General features: G+C 40.0%; 1 protein-coding gene across 1 annotated transcript in view; it reads right to left on the minus strand.

The window, feature by feature from the left end:
* The window catches only part of KIAA1671 (KIAA1671 ortholog), a 177851-nt gene that overhangs the window by 101186 nt on the left and 54144 nt on the right, over positions 1-22521 (minus strand). Inside the window, exons 2-5 of the mRNA XM_063454647.1 lie at positions 18803-20406; positions 18393-18486; positions 8432-11254; positions 5372-5488 (exon numbers count right to left, since the gene is read on the minus strand). Of these exons, the coding sequence (XP_063310717.1) occupies positions 5372-5488; positions 8432-11254; positions 18393-18486; positions 18803-20343 (4575 nt within the window). The 5' untranslated portion in view covers positions 20344-20406. The remainder of the gene's footprint in view (positions 1-5371; positions 5489-8431; positions 11255-18392; positions 18487-18802; positions 20407-22521) is intronic.

Raw genomic sequence — 22521 nt, forward strand, 5'->3', positions numbered from 1 at the left:
ATGTCACCGTCTGTTTCTTCAGAATATTTTTCTTCTCAAAAACTTCTATTAGGGAAAAAAAAAAATGCAAACGCCAAATTACAGGGAAACTATAGTCACCAGAACAACTACAGCTTAATGTAGTTGTTCTGGTGAGTATGGTCAGTCCCTGCAGGTATTCTGCAGTAAACACTGTTTTTTCAGGGAAACAGCAGTGTTTACATTACAGCCTAGGGACACCTCCAGTGGCCACAAGAGGAGACACTAAACTTTAATCATAGAGATGCTGACTGGCCTAGGTGGTGTTTGGTTCCACCCCCTGTCCCACCTCCTTGGCAATCTCAGCCAATCTAATGCTTTCCTATCTGAAAGCATTGTGATTGGCTCAGAGCATCACTTCTGATGAGGTCAACCAAGGGGCAGAGGCTGGCAAAGTTTTACTATATTTAGAGGGGCAACAGGAGGCAGGGGGGCTAGATAGTGTTTTTTTTTAACACTATAGGGTCTGGAATACATGTTCATGACCCTATAGTGTTCCTTTAGCTGTAGTTTAATGAAGTTAATCAGTTATACATGTATATGAGCTACAAATTTGAAGCTTTTGGAAACAGAGGAGATTACAAAAAATTCCATTACAGTAGTGGTAATATCCCAGTTCTTTTGTGCTGGATGGGCTAGAAGTAAAGATACATCATTTGATGTCCTTGCTGACATAAATAGTCTAGACTCAGAGACATGTGTATGCCCTTTAGTGTGCATCAGACCACGGTTGCATGAAACAGAACTGACCCAAACAAATTGCTTCAAAAATTCTAGCTAGGAACAAAGGCTGAAAAGCCCATCAAAGTAACAATGCTGCACTCAGAAATATGGTGAAAAAAATTACCGCAGAACAAATTTGATAATTAGAACAAGGCAAGTCCACCACAGTAAGTAGCAATGACACAATGAGAGCAAACAAATACTTGCACTAGGCATAAAAAAATAAAAAATAAAAAAAGTTGTCTTCCAGCAGGCTCTACTACCTTTATTATTAATAATAGTAGTAGTGCGTTAATATTCTCTTGAGTCTCTTCCCTATGACACCTTGAGAAGTTAAGTTACGCAATAAAAAAAATAAGTGAAGATATGTAAAGGATTAATCCAAGTACCATGACCACTTCATTGATTTTGGAGAGAGAGGGAGCCCTTAGCCAACAGATGTGCAGCTCCAACTTTAGCATTATGCCAACAACAGACAACCAATGGTGGCACAGGATCCCTGTAAATGTCGAACCCAGGTTATTCCCATAACCCCTCATGCAGACATCTGTACCAGTATAAATTGCCTTGCTGTATTTAGAAGCTTTAATATACTTAACATTATATGAGTGGTGTCTACTATTACCAGAGCCTAAACATCATACACGAACATGAAAGTTGGATTCAGGCAAGTACAAATATTAATTCTATATACTCACATGATTAAAAATCCACTAAAACATATACATCAAATATTATGTTTGCAGATATCACAGTGACAAGTCAAAATAAATCTGGTTCACCTATAGTACACTGCATTATGGGAGTGAGCCTTAAACAATGAACAAAACATTCAACCGCTGGTGTAACAGAAAAAGGGATTAGAACTCTAAAATGCAGTAACATACATAAACTCATAAACTTCCAAACAGAGTAATCATTCTCTGTAATATGATTCAAATAGCACAAGTGTGTGTGAAGTAATTTCAAGTCAACACAAAAAACGCAGGAGAACTGAAAATGGAATTGCCTTAAAGTAAAAATAAAAAAAAATTAAAACATGTTGACAAAACCATCAGAGTTGGAGAACTTTGTTATTATGGCATAGAGCAGGGGTCCTCAAACTCCGATCACCGGATTCACATCTCCCATAACACAATTACAGCTCAGACCAACCAGCTAAAACTATGCAATGAAACAGTTAACATGATTGTACTACTGTTTCTCAGACTAATTTACTACTTTCCTTTAAAACTCTTTGCGCACTGTCTTACCCAGTGGTATCGGTCTCCTATGGCATCTGTATTTTTGTCCCAACCAGTGGCATAAAAAGGTCTTTTTTTTTTTATTTACTTACACAAGGGGCAATCTTGACCAGCAGCTACACGGGTTGTGACCCAATATCAATGCTCATACCTACCCAACAGGCTTCCCATGTTGATTGATGCACAAATTGCCTAAACGATTACCCATTTATCTACAATCCCATGCACACATATAAATCAGAAGCTGATTATACCTGTGAAACATGCTATTATAATATTATTATTCTATTTTAAATACCAAAAATGCCAGTCTACATATCTGTTTAGTACCACTCATACCTGCTTATTTTTTGCCGAGACCTATATTACACACAAATTGTGCAGTTCAGTCCTATGTCATGATACTGAATGCCTTGATTTGCCTGTTACTGCTATCGTGGCATTACATGCCTGTTTGTAAACCTTTTTGCACAAAAAAAAATAAAGAATATAAAAAAAATAAAAAATTCATGTCAGCATGCACTGATAATTCATTCTAAGTGAAGTTCTCGTCCACATTTTTTAAATTTTGTTTTTAAACAATCAATCAAAGGAGGGAACTTTAACAACATACAGATAATATCTACAATCAAGGATACTTCTGACTGTGTACAATTCTCCCAAACTGTACAGCTATGGGAAATGCCATCAGTGCAAAACAGCATGAATCTGCAAATATACAAGCCTGGTAAACTACTCGGCATGCATTTTTAGATTCTTAAAAATGATGATGTAGTTTTAACTTCATGCAAAAGTTATAGTTTTATTTTATTATGAATGGAACTATCAGCAAATATCATTTGTTGCACATATTCCATAAACTCATCCTGGAATTATGTACATATTAGGATAGATATATATATATATATATATATACACACACACACACACACACACACACACACACTTGCACTCACGCTCTCAGTAAATGTTGGCCGGGTGCTTGTAATCCAGGGAACAGCATATATTTGTAGATAGTGATCAGCACTCAGGTATGCCTGATCCTGATGAAAGTTCCAGTGGGAACTGAAACGTTGATCTTTTAAAATGGAATTTCAATAAACTGTAAGTTTTAACTTCACCAAGTCCGTGAGTGCTGATCACTATCTACAAATATATATATGTATATACACACAATTGAGACTGGAATTCACATTAACAGCAGCTTGTTGGTATTTGCTACAAAGGATACTCCGAGATGGGCATCTATTAAATTAATCATACATATAATGCATAAAACCGTGGCTTATCTGCCTCTTTATAAACGTATGAATAAAATCTGAATAAAATAATCAAAGGTGTCCAAATTCTAGACTGTCCCAGCGGAAGCTTAACCAAGGTAAATTTTTAACTCACACTGAAAATACACAGATACCAAAATAAGAAAGCAAAATTGCAAAAAAGGCAATCTGTAATTAAAATGATTACTGACAGTGACCAACAATTATGAACATACAAATGACAAGATTCTATTTTGTTAGGAAACATTTCCATGTGCACATACTCAGCTCATACTAATTACAACAGAGTCCTCCAAGACGGAATCCACTTTTTCAGTGAGAAGTTGAAGTACAGGGAATTAGATATAAATACTGGCAACATAATTGTCTGCTTTGTGCACAAATTATATTGTAAACACTGTACATTAGCAATGAATACACCATACTTTACCTTGTTAGAACATACTATACACATTTGCTATATTCATGTACCTTTAAACAATTGTGTATCTATTCCTGTGTTTAATGTGGTGATGGAGTGAGGGGTGGAATAAAAACATTAACAATGTAAACTTGAAGCCATTTAAAGATGTTTGTGTAATCCAGGTCATCTTGCAAGAACAGCATTGTTCAGCGAGGCAGTAAAATGTAATCTAAAGCACGCATTCTATACTGTATATCTAAATAAGGAAGTCCTACACAGACGTTGGTTAAACATTCACCCAACAGGTTCAGCCTCCTGGCTCATTTCTTGACACCAAGCCGAAAGTACTAGCACAATACACAAGTAAGCTACAGCTTACCTTTAAAGGGATACTCCAAGTACTAAAACAATTTAAACTTACTATAGCAGCTTTAGTGCCTAGATCATGTCCCTGCAGTCTCACTGCTCAACTCTTTAAAAACCCCTAATCTAAGCACAAAAAAAAAACCTTGCATAAGCCTGCCACAACGTCAATGTACCCCATCTTTGGCAGGTCCTACTGTAACAGCCTAATGTCTGCTTCATGAGCTACTTACTTGGGGGGGAAAAATCCAGTTCTCTGCAGTTGAAGGCTAAATAGGGCCCAGGGATAAGGCACATGTGACAGGGAGGGGTGAAAAACCCCTAACTAACATACCCTTATTACAAATATTGCCCCCAAAAAAGAAAATCCTAACTTGGGAAACTTAAAATAGAACAATAACATACATAAAGCTTTTTTCTAGTCATATTTTAAAAAGCATTTAGCACATGTTTAAGGAAATTTAACTCCTTAAGGACACAACTTCTGGAATAAAAGGGAATCATGACGGAATATTTCCGTCATGTGTCCTTAAGGGGTTAAGGAGCAGCAATCAATAAACAGAGGCTACAATTTTCTCTCTAAATAGTACTAATTTTACCAGCCACAGCAATGTGAAAGGTTACAAAATTAGTTGAATTTAACTTTCCCCCAAATAAAGTATGTATTTAAGCCTATAATTTAATTTCCTTGCCAATTCTGCTTACGGTAACTCCATTTAGTAACTAAAAACAATATTTTGCCTTAATGGATGGAATGCAACCTGCAGCCAGTAAGTTTGAACAGGTAAAGCAGTAGTTGGACAATATGGCACTAGGTTATCTCGCCTACAATTTCATTTTGAGATTCCAAGTTGGATGTAACATATATCATTGAGCCCGACTAAGAGAAAAGCTCTACCTGAATTGTTATTTTATGAACAAAATGCAATTTTACAACTTAGGACCCTACATGCAGCGCTGCAGAATCTGTTGGCGCTTTATAAATACCAGTAGTAAATAAATCAAATGCAATTTTCTGATGCCTGTTATAAAAACAGCAAGCCCCCTAATGTCGTTTGTCTCCCAGATCACACAAAGTTGCAGACAGCTACAAAAACAATATTAACCAAAAATGCTGCATAAGGCTCACTTATAGTAAATGCATAACAAAAGCTCTTGTCATTGCAAAACAAAGCAATGTTTAATTTTATTTCATTTAAAACCAAAAACATAGAAATCAAAGAAAACAGTTACATTTTATTTAATAGTTACTTGTAATAACTATTAATATATCTCCAGTTAATAAAGAAATCATGCTATGCAAGGTGCATGTGAAGAAAAAGATGGAGAGAGGAACCTACCTGTTCTGGTTCTACCAATTTCTCTCTGTGTTGGCTGCGACTTCTCCTTTCTCTCCGCAACTCTGACTCATGCAAGGTTATTGGACGTTGCCCGGATACTCCCCTTTCCGAGTATTCCTGAAATTACAGCAATTATACATACCAAATATAACAAACTGATTTTTAGAAAAAATATTTTTAAAGGAACGGTTCAATATGTTTGAGAGTTTTGGTAATTTAACCAGTGGGACATAGTCGTTGCCGGCATTTTGTAAATAAAAAAAATAATAATAAAAAGATATACACACTAAACAAAATTATAAATGCAACGCTTGTTTTTGCCCCCATTTTTAATAAGCTGAACTCAAAGATTTAAGACTTTTTCTATGTACACAAAAGGCCTATTTCTCTCAAATGTTCACAAGTCTGTCTAAATCTGTGTTAGTGTGCACTTCTCCTTTGCCGACATAATCCATCCACCTCACAGGTGTGGCATATCAAGATGCTGATTAGACAGCATGATTATTGCACAGGTGTGCCTTAGGCTCACCACAATAAAAGGCCACTCTAATATGTGCAGTTTTATCACACAGCACAATGCCACAGATGTCGCAAGTTTTGAGGGGGCGTGCAATTGGTATGTTGACTGCAGGAATGTCCACCAGAGCTGTTGCCCATGAATTGAATGTTCATTTCTCTACCATAAGCAGTCTCTAAAGGCATTTCAGAGAATTTGGCAGTACATCCAACCAGCCTCACAACCACAGACCACATGTAACCACACCAGCCCAGGACCTCCACATCCAGCATCTTCACCTCCAAGATCGTCTGAGACCAGCCACCTGGACAGCTGCTGCAACTATCGGCTTGCATTAACAAAGAATTTCTGCAGAAACTGTCAGAAAACGTCTCAGGGAAGCTCATCTGCATGCTCGTCGTCCTCATCGGGGTCTCTACTCGACTGCAGTTCGGCGTCGTAACCCACTTGAATGGGCAAATGCTCACATTCGATTGCGTCTGGCACTTTGGAGAGGTGTTCTCTTCACAGATGATTCCCGATTTTCACTGTACAGGGCAGATGGCATTGTGTGGGTGAGCGGTTTGCGGATGTCAACGTTGTGGATTAAGTGGCCCATGGTGGCGGTAGGGTTATGGTATGGTCAGGCGTATGTTATGGACAACGAACACAGGTGCATTTTATTGATGGCATTTTGAATGCACAGATTTCGTGACGAGATCCTGAGGCACATTGTTGCGCCATTCATTCAAGACCATCACCTCATGTTGCAGCCTGATAATGCACGGCCCCATGTTGAAAGCATCTGTACACAATTCCTGGAAGCTGAAAACATCCCAGGTCTTGCCTGGCCAGCATACTTACTGGACATGTCACCCATTGAGCATGTTTGGGATGCCCTGGATTGGCGTATACAACAGCGTGTTCCAGGTCCTGCCAATATCCAGCAACTTCGCACAGCCATTGAAGAGGAGTGGACCAACTTTCCATAGGCCACAATCAACAACCTGATCAACTCTATGCGAAGGAGATGTGTTGCACTGCGTGAGGCAAATGGTGGTCACACCAGATTCTGACTGGTTTTCGGACTCCCCAATACAGTAAAACTGTACATTTTAGAGTGACCTTTTATTGTGGCATGCCTAAGGCACACCTGTGCAATAATCATGCGGTCTAATCAGCATCTTGATATGCCACACCTGTGAGGTGGATGGATTATCTCAACAAAGCAGAAGTGCTCACTACCACAGATTTAGACACAGATTTGTGAACAATATTTAAGAGAAATGGGCCTTTTGTGTACATAGAAAAAGTCTTAGATCTTTGGGGCAAAAACAAAAGTGTTGCATTTATAATTTTGTTCAGTGTACATATTTATTTAAAGGTGCAAACGTGGTTATGAAAATACACATATGAGATCAGATCTCTACCTTTAATTCCTTCTTTATATTCTGGAGCAGGGGTTGCCCTTTTTCACTTGTGCACCCCTTGGTAGCCCACTTCCATAAAATGTACTCCTTATATTAGATACAGATACACACACTGATACATATGCAGATACAGACACAGATCTAGATACACAAACCGTTACACAGACACACTGATACAAACACTGAAATGTACACAGACACACTGATATATACACATGCAGATAAACTTATATAAAGACTGCAATTCATGCAGATACACAGATAGAAACACTGACACGTATACAGACATATATATGCACAGACACACAGAAATACAGATACACACAAAGACACACATATAGATTCATATTTTACCCACCCGCCAGTTTCCAGGGTCAACTGACTATAGAGTTCTTTACTGGTTAAAGGAACAATATATAGGCACTTTATGCACACCACTTCATTGAGATAAAATGGATAAAGATAAAGGTAGAGAGGTGTCACAATGTAGGGTGAAGGCAAAAAACATTTATTGGACCAAAAAGGGCAAAAAGGATACAACTTTCCAGCCTCCAGGTAGATATGATTAAGGCCTGTAGGCCAAAATGTTTGTGTTTTTTTTGCCCTTTTTGATCTCCAATAAATAGTTTTTGCCTTCATCCTACGTGGTGATGTCTCTCTGTACCTTTATCCTTATACAAACCACTTCATTGAGATAAAATGGATAGGGTGTCTATATAGTGTCCCTTTAACCAGTAAAGCACTTCAGCAAGCTAAATCCCTTTAGGGGACTGGAGTGACCCTTTATCGTGGTTATTTAAAAAAAAAACGTGGATGAATAAATAGGATAGGTAAGAGATAAGACTGGAATTGCGCAGAATTAGGTTTAAAACATAAATGGGAAAAAGGCTATAGTCAGAAATGTATTTTCCTTATTACAGGATTAACAAAAGGTAAACATTTAAAAACAACACTATGTGCTATTATATTATGAGATGTTAGTAGGGGAAAACAGTTGAATAGACAGACACTACATGAAAACTTTAAACTGTAAAAGTAATTTGAAGTAGCCTCTTTACTTAAAAGCAAGAAATCCATATTGTTCTATATTCTTTGTAATTATGGTAAAATAACTGTAAAACAAGCACTTTATACCTTTTTCTCGCTGTACATCCATTCTTTATGGCTGTAGGTGGTCTGTGATTTAGGTTGCTCTATGGACTCTGCTGGAAGACTTTCCCTTGCATGTGGTCGTCTTCTTGTCCGGTCTTTATTTTCCAACATCAAGTTAAGTATATCGCTAGTTTTAGCTGGCCTTTTTTCAATATGGGGTTGCCTCTGCTCTACAGTATTCGATTTCCGCTCATTTTGCTTGTAGAAGTTAGTTCCTTGGTCATCAACATTCATCTCAGATACATTGTTTCGCGTAGATTTCCTCGTAATTACTTCAGAGGTGTCTTGAGTCACCCTTGAAGGTGATCTGCGCTCAAGGCGAGATTGTCTTGAAAGCAAAGAGTCAACACTCACTCTATTCTGACTCTTTTCATAGTGTGAATGAATAGCTTGATCTTCCTTTGTTTTGCCTGATTTTTTCCTAGAATTTTGGTCAGAACTATAAAGCCCATCTGAATCTTTTTGGTATTTAAATTTGTCATCATCTTCCTTCAGATCCAAATGTAGGTTGGCTTCATGAGTGCTAGGCCATGATGCTGTTGGCTTGTATTGGTGTCCTTCATCAAAATCTATAACTTTTATGTTGGGTTCTATCCACTTGCTTTTTGGACCCTTCTCAACAGAATTCCTGAATGATCTTGATCTCTCCCACCTAAACTGTCCTTGGTCTTCAAAATCAGCAGCATCACTTGCTTTTTTCTCTTTAGCTTTTCCTGTTCTGTAGTCCATCATAAGGGCATCAATATCCACAGCCGTTGATTTGTACATTCCCTTGGCTTCATGCAGTGTTAAATTAATCTGTCCCTCACTTAAGTTTTCTTCTCTCTCCTCGAGATTCTTTACAGGGAATTTGACGTGAGAATCTCTATATGTGGTACCTTTATTCTCTGTGACTGGACTTTCATTAGATTTCCGTAACACATCATCAATATCAATTACACTTGGTCTAATCTTTTCAGAAGTTCTCTCATTTGACTTTTCAAGGAAATCCTCTTCCATAAAATTCTGACTTCTGTAGGTCTGACTCGGCTTTCGAGCACCTGATTTTTCAAAGTCTTCTTTGGGGATATAGCTTTCATCTGGTATACTGTCTTTTTGCAAGGCTACATATTGATTATCAACTCTAACCTTTGTGTTCAAAGGAAAATCTTCTATAACACTAGTAGCAGCTCTGTAATTTCCCAACTCTTTTTCAACATTATCTTTTTTATTATCCATATAGGTCACTGCAAAATATGTTGCCTTGGTATTAGATGAAGGCAAGTCTGTCAGGGCAGGACTATGCATAGGATCTATCATAGGAAGTCCCACATTTCTCCTTTCTTTTGGTTCTTGTTCATCCACAAACAATTCTCTGGCTTCTTTTGATGAAGTTAAATAATCAACTTTTATACTAGCATCACGACCATCTAATAAGGATCTCCCTCTTGATAGTCTATCATCTGAAGTTGAATGTCCGAAGACCCTTTCGTCCCCTCTGAAATAATCTGCTTCTTTTGAAGGTGATAAACTAGGTGTAAGATCTTTCTTCATTTGTTCAATTTCTTTATTAAGCATTGATTTCATGAAAGCAGTAGAATCCTCTGAGACAATCTTTTTCTCCGTTTCTGTGAATTCCTTAGCAAAATACATACTTGACTGGTTAGATTTGGTTGATCTTTCTTTTTCAAAGGTTTTTCTAGTGCATGTTTTGTCTTCAGTAAGAGATAATTTATCTATTTCACCAAATTTGGAATCTACTGTACTTATTTTAATATTATCACTCTTCTCCTGACTCTCCAATTCAAAAGTATATTTTCCCCTGGGTTTATCTGGTGTGAATAAGTCAAATTTTACTTCACCATCAGCATTACCATCTGTAGTTTTCATTCTGTTTGCCTGATAAGTTCTCTCTGGTTTATTGTCAATTAAGGATTTCATTGCCAAACTCCTTTCTGACTTAAAACTGTACTTCTTTTCAAGCTGAATATCAAAATTTTGAGATAATGGCTTGTTTACAGAGGGTTCCTGTACATTCCCAGTGGTAGTCCGTTTTCGGTATTCACTTTTACTCCTTTGAAGTTTACTCCAAGAACGACCTAAAGGATTATCATCAAATTCATTTGTGTCTTGCTCTTTTTCTTTGCTGTGGAAAGATCTTCGAGAACGAAGAGTCACAGCCTTATCTTCTGGGACTACCTTTATGGATTCACTTAAGGCTCTTTCCCCAACAGTTTGCGTGATTTCAAATCTTGGTTCAATTCTGTGACGAGGCAGATTGTCGGTTGTATTTTTAATGCTAATTGGCACATGGCGGTCTACATTTTCTTTAATATCTCCCCTAGTATTTGTTCTTTCAATAAAAGATGGAGCCTTTCCAACGCGATCAGTCATCCAAACGTCTGACTCTATTTTGTCTTTGAAACTTGAGTATTTTGGATTTGCGACACCATCAAATCTATCTTCCAGGTTGTGGTAATCCTTTTTACTTTCAACAGCTTCAGACAATGTCTCACTTTTGATGGGTTGGTTGAGTTTAGAATCTACTGTACTGTATATTGTAGCAGCACTATGCCTTTCTACATTGTGTTCAAACACTGTGGCCCTCACAGTTTTAAGTGACATTTCTGGAGACAAAACATTTTTGTCTTGCCCCTCTGTTATACCAGCTGTTAAATCAAACATTTTGTCTTTAGACATAAACATTTTTCGTCCTTTGGTAGCATTTTCCCCTTCATCAAACTTCTCATCAAAGTGCATGAAAGACTTGGATGTCCATGTGGGCTTCTCTTCCAATAATTCACTAGTCCTCAGGTTCACCTTCTCCTGAAATGTATATTAAAAAGTTTAACATATAAACAATGTCCGTTGTTACCTTAAACCAATTCTCTTATGGATATAGTACAGAATTATCTAAAATGTTATTTAACAGTTAAATTAAAGGAACACTCAAGGCACCAAAACAAAATACCACCAAGAAGGGGGGCACTGATTGTTTGAGAGTAATCATCTGACGCTCTCAGCCAACCAGTGACTCCCCACTTACGTTTCTTTGCAAGCTAGTTAAGTGCAGTGTTTCCCAACCCAGTCCTCAAGGCACACCTACCAGTCCAGGATTTAAGGATTACCCAGTTTTGTCTAAGGTGTTTTTCGAAAAAAAAGAAAAAACACCTTAGACACAACTGGGTCACCCCTAAATTCTTGACTGGTAGGTGTGCCTTGAGGACTGGGTTGGGAAACACTGGTTTAGTGAATGGAAAGCAGGGCCGGACTGGGAGAAAAATTCGGCCCGGGCATTTTTTTAGCACAGCGGCCCGCTAAGAAGGGGGCAGGGCAGAGAGGGTGTGTTTCGTCATCACCAATGACAAACACGCCCCCTCTCAAAGTGAGCGTTGGGTCAATGCTCTTTAGGGCAGAGCTCTGCTAAAGAGCTCTAGCATGAGGAAAAAAAACTGTATTTGTTCTGCATAGTGCAAGCAAATTTAATAACATGCTTGCACTGTGTTTCCTTGCAACTTGTCTCTGGTGTCTCTACAAATGGATACCAGGAGACAAAAGGGCCAGGAAAGAGTATTGTGCATGTGTTTGGAGCCTGCTTGTGGGATTGTGTGTGTGTAGAGTGAGCTGATTGTGGTGTGGTATTATGTAATAAGGTCGGTTTTAGTTATGTTGTGTTTGTGGTGTAATGTAATGCATATGTGGCTAGGGGCTGTAGAGAATGTGTGTATAGGGGATGTAGTAAGTGTGTGCATACAGGCTATAGTGTGTGTGTGTGTATATAGGTGATGTAGTGTTTGTAGGGGTTGTAGAGAGTGTGTGTTTAGGGGTGTAGCATGTGTTTGTTTACAAGGAATCTAGTGTGTGTATAAGGGATCCAGAGTGTGTATGTTAGGAATGTAGTGTGTGTGTAGGTGGTGCAGTGTGTGTGTGTGTGTGTGTGTGTATACAGGAGTCTAGTGTGTGTTTGAAGGACCCAGAATATGTAGGAGATCTAGTGAGTGTGTGTATATAATGGAATCAGAGTGTATATAGGGATCTAATGTGTGTATATGATCCAGAGTTGGGTAAGGGATCTAGTGTGTGTCTGGAATGTAATGTGTTTAGGGGTGCAGTAGGGGTGTGAGGGGTTCAGTGTATGTGAGGGGTGTTGTAGTAGTGTGTGATTATATATATATATATATATATATATATATATATATTTGGAAGTATTGTGTGTGATGTGTGTGTGTGAGGGTGCCGTGTGTGATGTGTGTGTGTGAGGGTGCCGTGTGTGTGTGAGGGTGCCGTGTGTGATGGTGCCGTGTGTGTGTGAGGGTGCCGTGTGTGATGTGTGTGTGTGAGGGTGCCGTGTGTGATGTGTGTGTGTGAGGGTGCCGTGTGTGATGTGTGTGTGTGAGGGTGCCGTGTGTGATGTGTGTGTGTGAGGGTGCCGTGTGTGATGTGTGTGTGTGAGGGTGCCGTGTGTGATGTGTGTGTGTGAGGGTGCCGTGTGTGATGTGTGTGTGTGAGGGTGCCGTGTGTGATGTGTGTGTGTGAGGGTGCCGTGTGTGATGTGTGTGTGTGAGGGTGCCGTGTGTGATGTGTGTGTGTGAGGGTGCCGTGTGTGATGTGTGTGTGTGAGGGTGCCGTGTGTGATGTGTGTGTGTGAGGGTGCCGTGTGTGATGTGTGTGTGTGAGGGTGCCGTGTGTGATGTGTGTGTGTGAGGGTGCCGTGTGTGATGTGTGTGTGTGAGGGTGCCGTGTGTGATGTGTGTGTGTGAGGGTGCCGTGTGTGATGTGTGTGTGTGAGGGTGCCGTGTGTGATGTGTGTGTGTGAGGGTGCCGTGTGTGATGTGTGTGTGTGAGGGTGCCGTGTGTGATGTGTGTGTGTGAGGGTGCCGTGTGTGATGTGTGTGTGTGAGGGTGCCGTGTGTGATGTGTGTGTGTGTGTGAGGGTGCCGTGTGTGATGTGTGTGTGTGTGTGAGGGTGCCGTGTGTGATGTGTGTGTGTGTGAGGGTGCCGTGTGTGATGTGTGTGTGTGTGAGGGTGCCGTGTGTGATGTGTGTGATGTGTGTGTGTGTGTGAGGGTGCCGTGTGTGATGTGTGTGATGTGTGTGTGTGTGAGGGTGCCGTCTGTGATGTGTGTGTGTGTGAGGGTGCCGTGTGTGATGTGTGTGTGTGAGGGTGCCGTGTGTGTGAGGGTGCCGTGTGTGATGTGTGTGTGTGAGGGTGCCGTGTGTGATGTGTGTGTGTGAGGGTGCCGTGTGTGATGTGTGTGTGTGAGGGTGCCGTGTGTGATGTGTGTGTGTGATGTGGGTGTGTGAGGGTGCCGTGTGTGATGTGTGTGTGTGAGGGTGCCGTGTGTGATGTGTGTGTGAGGGTGCCGTGTGTGATGTGTGTGTGTGTGAGGGTGCCGTGTGTGATGTGTGTGTGTGTGAGGGTGCCGTGTGTGATGTGTGTGTGTGTGTGTGAGGGTGCCGTGTGTGATGTGTGTGTGTGAGGGTGCCGTGTGTGAGGGTGCCGTGTGTGATGTGTGTGTGTGAGGGTGCCGTGTGTGATGTGTGTGTGTGGGTGCCGAGTGTGATGTGTGTGTGTGTGGGTGCCGAGTGTGATGTGTGTGTGTGGGTGCCGAGTGTGATGTGTGTGTGTGGGTGCCGAGTGTGATGTGTGTGTGTGGGTGCCGAGTGTGATGTGTGTGTGTGGGTGCCGAGTGTGATGTGTGTGTGTGGGTGCCGAGTGTGATGTGTGTGTGTGGGTGCTGAGTGTGATGTGTGTGTGTGGGTGCCGAGTGTGATGTGTGTGTGTGGGTGCCGAGTGTGATGTGTGTGTGTGGGTGCCGAGTGTGATGTGTGTGTGTGGGTGCCGAGTGTGATGTGTGTGTGTGGGTGCTGAGTGTGATGTGTGTGTGTGGGTGCCGAGTGTGATGTGTGTGTGTGTGGGTGCCGAGTGTGATGTGTGTGTGTGTGGGTGCCGAGTGTGATGTGTGTGTGTGTGGGTGCCGAGTGTGATGTGTGTGTGTGCCGGTGCCGAGTGTGATGTGTGTGTGTGCCGGTGCCGAGTGTGATGTGTGTGTGTGTGGGTGCCGAGTGTGATGGGTGTGTGAGAGGGCCGAGTGTGATGGGTGTGAGAGGGCCGAGTGTGATGGGTGTGAGAGGGCCGAGTGTGATGGGTGTGAGAGGGCCGAGTGTGATGGGTGTGAGAGGGCCGAGTGTGATGGGTGTGAGAGGGCCGAGTGTGATGGGTGTGAGAGTGCTGAGTGTGAGAGTGCTGAGTGTGATGGGTGTGAGAGTGCTGAGTGTGAGAGTGCTGAGTGTGATGGGTGTGAGAGTGCTGAGTGTGATGGGTGTGAGAGTGCTGAGTGTGATGGGTGTGAGAGTGCTGAGTGTGATGGGTGTGAGAGTGCTGAGTGACAGAGTCACTGATTGGCTGACAGCCTCAGCTGACCGCTCTTAACCAATCAGCACCACCCTGCCCTGCGGCACTCCAAGCTCCCTGAATCTAAAAATTCAGAAGCCGGAAGCCACAGTGTAGGGAGCTGTGACCGCCGCTGGAGGCAATTTTGGGGTTAAACTGTTCGAAAACAGTTTGATCCCTGAAGGTAAAAGTGCCTCCAGGGGCCTCCTGGCACCATACCAACTTTATCTATTTGATGACTAAACTGTCCCTTTAATATATTTACACACAATGAGTGTTAAATTATGTAACATTGAAAGTAGATGTAAAAAGGTACTGCATATGGTAATACAGAGTACCAATCTTAAATGAACACTCAAAAGCTAGCAATGTTTTAGGGATGCTGCTAGATTTGATTGGCAATGAAGATACATATGGTTTATATTACAAAATCATATTTAATTTAGAATGGCTTTACATTACCAAACACATTATCACTGTATCAGATGTAACTCCTACTTGTTTTGTGGAAATAAGTAATGCTGGAATATGGATAGAAGATATGCCAAGAAGATGCTGCCATGAGTCCAATGGTGCTATTCAAAAAATGTCTGACATTTACAGGTCCCTGGCCTTGATCATTATCGACTTGCTGATCATACTTGCTTGATTAAGTCGATATTTTTATTGAATAACAAGTGGATTTAATGCCAGCCAAACCTCTACCAATCTCATTGATATTATTGTAAGTGTTATTTATGAGATTCTGGTAAGCCTTTAACGGCAGGAATTTAATTATTTCAAAGTTAATAACTGGCTCTTCTGGAGTTGAAACGGTTGATAAATGTTATTGACTGGATTGTAATTGAGGCTTCTATTGGTAGAATGTAAAACTTTCAGTCTGTATTAATATGATAAAGTAAAAGTTCATACTTTGGCATTGGCATCAATTTTGTGCAACTATGGACATTGGTTATTGTCTGAGTGCTTCAGCAGAGTATCCCTTTGTCAAAGGCAACCAGTAAATGAGTCGCAGGCAGTTTTAAAGGACATGCTTAAAGCTGGAGCAATTTTTACACCAGTTCTAGTCCACTTTCAATGCACAGAGCCCTATGTGCCTACTCTCACCTGTATGACCTTCACAATAAAGTTGTGACTGTGCTTTGAGAAACCCTTAAAATATTTTGGGGTTTACTTTTTTTTTATATATGAAATTTAAACAAACACGTAACAAACAACTAGTTGTGGGTGCCAGATTGCTTATTATAGAAGGAGTACTACTACATAAATTGAACACTATCATAAGTAAATTGAGGGAAATTTGTTTAAGGAAACACTGGTGATGCATCCCAGGAGTTTAAAAGAGGTCACATTCAGCATTCTGCTGCAATTTTATTTATGTATAAACATGAATGAAACTGTAGAACAATGTCTTGTTAAGCTTAATTGAGCAATTTTAGTGTATAGATCATGCCTCTGAATTTTCACTGCTCAATGCACTGCCATGTATGGGTTAAATCACTTTTTTAAGTTTATGTAGCCCTTGCCACCCTCCCCTGGGCTCTGACAGACAAAGCCTGCATGAAAAAAAAAATGGTTTCACTTTCAATCAATGTTTTATCATGTGATGTAAATTGAACTTTAATTACATACAGGAGGCTCATGCACGGTATAACAAACTATTAACATAGCAGGGGTTAATAAAATCTAAATTAAACAGAATTGGCAATAAAGGAAGGATAACTATTACATTACTATTTACAGGAAATGTTTAGGAAGGCTGTGCAAGTCACATGCAGGGAGGTGTGAATAGGGTGCATAAAACAAAGTAATTTAACTCCTGAATAACAGAGAAGGCATGATATATACACCAAAACTGCTTCATTAATTGTTTTGGTGACTATAGTGTCCCTTTAAACGACAATTTGTTTGTTTATACACAATGGGACATCTATTTATATATTGGACACCTATATTCTATCCAGTGGCAAAGGCATGCAAACACAAATTGCAACTGTTCAGCCAGCTATATTCAGCTAAAGACAATACAGTATGCAAATATACATAGCAGCTGTTTAGCAAGCTACATTGTGCGTGTGAGATTACAAGAATTGTGCCTGTTTTCTACAAACCTTTATTTCTGGATAATAATATTTGTTTTGTTTTTGCTTTTTAGTTTCCTTTTCTGGTCATTGGCTAGACATTTCCTGCTTACTTTCCCAAGATTGTTCTGGGGTCGGAAAAACAAAATGGGTGAAGGAATTACATTGAGAGTTCTTTCTTTTGGGACACTTAGGGCAACTAAGGGAGCAGGGCCCCTCCAACCAAACTGGTGAGCAAAGGAAGCAAGGTATAAGACCGACATTTAATTTGATAAAATGTATATTTGATTTTATTGCACTTATATACTAGAAATGACTACCATGCCCACACTGACTGCAAAATCTGCAGACATGTTCCAAATAACTTTTGACCTCTACTTACACACTTATTTTTATAAGAAAAATCTAGATTCAATCTGTTACGTCACATTGTTTGTCTGATCCCAGAACAATCTTGGGAAAGAAAGCAGGAAGTGATTGAGCTGGTCATTTATTAAAAACAGTAACAAAATTAATCAAATAAATCAACTTATAAAAAAAAAAAAAAACAACAACAAAAACACAAACATGTTTGTGACCTCAGATGAAATACTTTTTTTTTTTTACCAAATATTAAAAAGAGATTGCTCTATGGTTTAGGATATATATTTAACAAAACGTATGAAAAGAGATATATACGGTGGGAGGTGACAAAGATATTGCTGATGTGCAAAATTGATCAACAATGATCTCTTTGGTCTCCCCAGAATAGCAAACCAAAAGAAAACAAGTAAGACATAGTTCCAAAAATCATGACTGTTTTTCATGATCTGGGTCAATTGAATAAAAATGTCCTATGCTCAAAGTATTTCTAGCAATGCCACTTTCTGAGAAGGAGCTTCACAGTGACTGGTGTATGAAAAAACACTCAAAACAGTCACAAGGTGCCACCCTCAGACTGGTTCTATCATCAAGCCTGCTGCCCGCCTCTGTAAATCTAAAAGAGAAGAGGAAATACGGGAATAGGACATTTTTATTCAATTGACTCAGATCATGAAAAACAGTCATGATTTTTGGAACTATGTCTTACTTGTTTTCTTTTGGTTTACTATTCTTTTGTCAATATTGTCATTGGTTGTACTCATTTTTTTCCAATGTCGCATCACTGGAACTCTGTGTTGACTTTCGCACAGTCTCAAGACTCCTAGAATGCACTCAGCCCTAGGCTGGGAGACTGGAAATAAAAAGAGTGACAGAGCCACCTTAAGCCTGCGTGCAAACTGCATCTAGTTAAAACAGTTGCATGTGTGCAACGTGCATTGGCCACCATATATTTAAATGTAATCTGGTCACTTAATAAACAAACTGATTTACAAACGCACAATACAAAGCTCAAACTCTTGCCTTCTAGCTGTAGGCCCTATGCAGTCTTAATCTAAATCTGATAAAAGTGTAAAATGTAATACAATAATAAAAGGAGGTGAATATGTTCTTGCAATGTATTCTTTACCGTGAGGTTTGCATAGTCCTTGGTTACAGTAATGTTCTGTATTTCTACTGGTTTCTCAGATCTCTTCTCAACCTTTGGTGGTGAACTTGAAAACCTGTCAACAAGAAAGCCATTCAAAATTACTATTCTAATGCAAATTATATTTTAACATATCACAACTGCGTTTCCACTAAATCATGAGAGAGGGGAAATAAAAACTAAGAAGAAATACAAAAAACAAAAGTTAAAAGTGAAGAGCATTACAAAAATAATAAAATCACAAATAAAAATATGAAATCATAATTCTTTAAATGTGACATGTACTAAGACAAATACTGGAAAGTGTACCTTCTCAAATGACTAGAATGAGAAAATGTGGGAATAAAATAAATCTTCAAGTCAAAAGTAACATTGTGTTAGATTATACATACATCTTTGTGATTTCTGAAAGCAATGGTCGGGACTGTGATGATGTCCGTGGTCTTCCAGGATAGATGTCTACATTATCTGTAGTCAGTGCATTAGCTTTCTGCAGAGCTGCAAGGCTTCCTTTGTCATCTTTAGCTTCATATGGTTCTGTGGTGTCAAGTAACATGCTAATACGTCTTCTAATCATTCCTGGTGCAATCCGACTTTCATCAGAATTACTTAAATCATTGGTTCCATGAACACGGTTATCAGAAACAAATCTTTCTTCATGTGCTGATGACCTGGATGCCTGGATATAGTTTTCTTCCGATTTTTTGGGGGTATGGTTTTCGCCAACACCACTGAGTACATGTTCTCGGTTAAACCTTCTTCCCTTTCCATAGTTATGTACAGATTCTTTGTCAGAGAATCCTGAATAAAGATTTCCTGATTGACTTCCACGGTTTGCTTCATTTATATGTACATCGGTATCGATGACTTTACCAAACACTTCAGACTGGATGGTAACGTTTCTCTCTCTGTTTCCCAATTCAGCCTTTTCTTCCAAGATGCTGGTGTTAAATGAATTTTTTCTCAATGGTATATTTTCCTTTAGTTCATCAGAAGAATTTCCCTTCTTGTTCACAGAGGAATCTCTGGTTTCAAACTTTGCAGTAAGATCTACAGAGAGAGGCCTTGGTCTTCTAACCAGTGGTTTTTCATCTTTAGCCACTTGATTATCTGTTGAGGAGTCATTTATAGAATTTAGAAACAATCCAGACACAGGGCGACGTTTGGGTCTTAACTGAGCTCTCAAAGAGGCAGTGTCTTCACTGTGATTATTTATCAAGGTATTTTTTGATTTCTCATCAAGGCCCGTATCTTTCTGTTCAACTATCTCATCTGTAGAAGTAATTTTACAAGTGGAGGCATGGAATGTGTCTTTTGGTTGAGAAAGCTCAAGTGTCTTAGGAGCCACTTGAGGTTTGCCAGAAACTTCATGTTTGTTGCTTGCATTCCATTCATCTGAACGTGATGTAGTCTTCAACTCTTCTACATTCTGGGTTCCAGGAACCCAAGTAGAAGAGTACAGTTTCCTACCACTGTACACTTCTTCTTCTGGTTTGATGCTTTGATCTTTTTCAGATTTTTGTTGCAGCGAGGATCTAAAACTTGTATAACTTGGTCTCCCATATTCATTTTTTCCACTGTCCAATGAAAAGGTATTGATTGAGGTTACAGGAGTAACATCATTGGACAGTTTATCATCTGGAAGTAATTTAGGGGCCAAGATTGAGAAATTCCTAGGTTCTGAAGTTCTTTCCCTAGAAAAAGGCTTTGGTGAGACTCTTGGTCGTGTGCCTGGGTTGAACCTGTTCACAAATTTGTTAGGAGTTGTGTTGGATTCTTCTATCAGAAGAGAGCATGATAAACTAGAGTCATTTGACTTGTTACTTGCGTCTGAAAGGGGGCTTAGATGCGATCTTGGCGATTTAACATCTCCTAGTCCTCCTTGGGCTGTTCTGGATGTCAAGGATGAAGTTATTTCAACCTTTGTAGCCATGGCACAGGTCAGTTAAGCATCTCTTCAGGAATTATATCAAGTAGGAAATAGCAATTTAGAACACTGAAAAGAAAAGAAATTTAAAAAATGCATGTATTATTTCTGCTAAATCCACAAAACAACAAAAACAATGTGTAATTAAAAATACAAGTAAAAAATAATTTTAAAAAACATTAAAGTGTCTTCAAGTAAACTAGACCTTTATATATCAAAGATAGGCAGGCAACTGGAAGTAAAGCTGTTGGCAGTCAATTGACCCAAGTACCAAATCCTGTCCATACATCTCTCATTAACCAGTCTAGATGCTGGAGTTTTCATTTATAAATAATACTCCGCAAGTGAGTGCCTCGATTTTTTTTAAATAAATAAAACACAAAGACACATCAGAAGTTTGGATGGAGGAGAGTTAACCCTACAAAAGTTATTATAATAACCTTTTCAGAGTTAAGGGACCTGGGACTATGCACTCACATTGTCACCTGACATGGGTGGGGCTTATGCGCATGCACGGAGAGTGCCCCGATCATACTAGGTGCTCCCCATAGGAAAGTATTGCTGCAATGTTTTCCTATGGAGATAGCAAGCAGGAAGTGCCTTTAGTAGATGTCTGATTGACAGCTACTAGCAGCAGTCTTAAAGGACCACTATAGGCACCCAGACCACTTCAGCTCAATGCTGTAGAGAAACTGCTATGTTTACATCAGGGTTAATCCAGCCTCTAGTGGCTGTCTCATTGACAGCCGCTAGAGACGCTTCTGCACTTTTCACAGTGAGAAGACGCCAGCATCCATAGGAAAGCATTGAGAAATGCTTTCCTATGGACTGACTGAATGTGCGCGCGGCAAGAGGGAGGGATGACGTCGGAAGAGGGAGGAGAGTCCTCAGCGCCGAGGGAGAAAGGTAAGAATTTAACCCCTTCCTCCCCCTTCAGCCCGGCAGGAGGGCGGGGGGGGGGGGGGGGGACCCAAACACCCTATAGTGCCAGGAAAACAAGTTTGTTTTCCTGGCACTATAATGTTCCTTTAACCCTGCAATGTAACTATTGTAATTTCTCAGAAACTGCAATAATAAACATTGCCAGGTTAAGAGGACAGGGCATTGCACCCAGACCACTTCAATTAGCTGAAGTGGTCTGAGTGCCCATTGTGTCACTTTAAATATAAACAGATATAGTGCAATATCATTTATGTGCCCTCCCGACACACTCCCACATGGATCAACTAACAAAGAAAGCTTGCTGCTATCCACAGCTTCTATCGCCTACATGATAGATAGATAGGATAGATATATCTAACACTCAGAGGCATGGACCTCTGAGGCACCTATGAACATGTTGTGGTATCTGGCACCAAGGCATTAGCAGCATATCCTTTAAGTTTTTTGTTTGTTTGTTTTTTTAACTCTTTGCCATGTTCCTCAGGCCAAAACTGAACAATTTTTTTTCAGTGTGGCAGGCGAATTATTCTGATGAAAGAGGCCATGAAGAGGTGTACGTGATCTACAACTATATCCAGGTAGGTGGTACGTGTCAAAGTAACATCCACATGCATGCCAGGACCCACATTTTCCAGCAGAACATTGCCCAGAGCATAACACTGCCTCAGCCAGCTTGCCTTCTTCCCATAGTGCCTACTTCTGCCATTTCTTCCCTAGGTAAATGACACAGACACACCCAGCCCATCTACGCAGCACCGCAAGGATCAAGGTACAATGTGTTCTGACACCTATCATGACTAGCATTAATTTTTCACCAATTTGCCCTACAGTACCTCTTTTGTGTTATTGGACCACATGTGTATCAATGAGCCTGAGGCTCCAATCACCCTAACGCCAGTTCACCAGTTGTCCTTCTTTGCACCACGTTTGGTATGTACTAACCGCTAAGTACTGAGAATACCCCACAAGATTTGCCATTTTGGAGATGCTCTGACTATTTGGCCCTTGTCAAAGTCAATCAGATCTTTTCGCTTTCCCATTTTTACTGCTTTCAACACATGAAATTCAAGAACTGACGGTTCACTTGCTGTTTAATATATCACACTGCTTGACAGGCGCCATTGTATTGATCTAATCAATGCTCTTCACTTCACCTGTTTAAATGTTGTGCCTGATCAGTATGTATGTACGTACGTATGTATGACACACACATAAAAGAGTTTAAGATCATCATGTTTAATG

This window comes from Pelobates fuscus, chromosome 5 (genome assembly GCF_036172605.1).
Source record: "Pelobates fuscus isolate aPelFus1 chromosome 5, aPelFus1.pri, whole genome shotgun sequence".
Taxonomy (NCBI): Eukaryota; Metazoa; Chordata; class Amphibia; order Anura; family Pelobatidae; genus Pelobates; species Pelobates fuscus.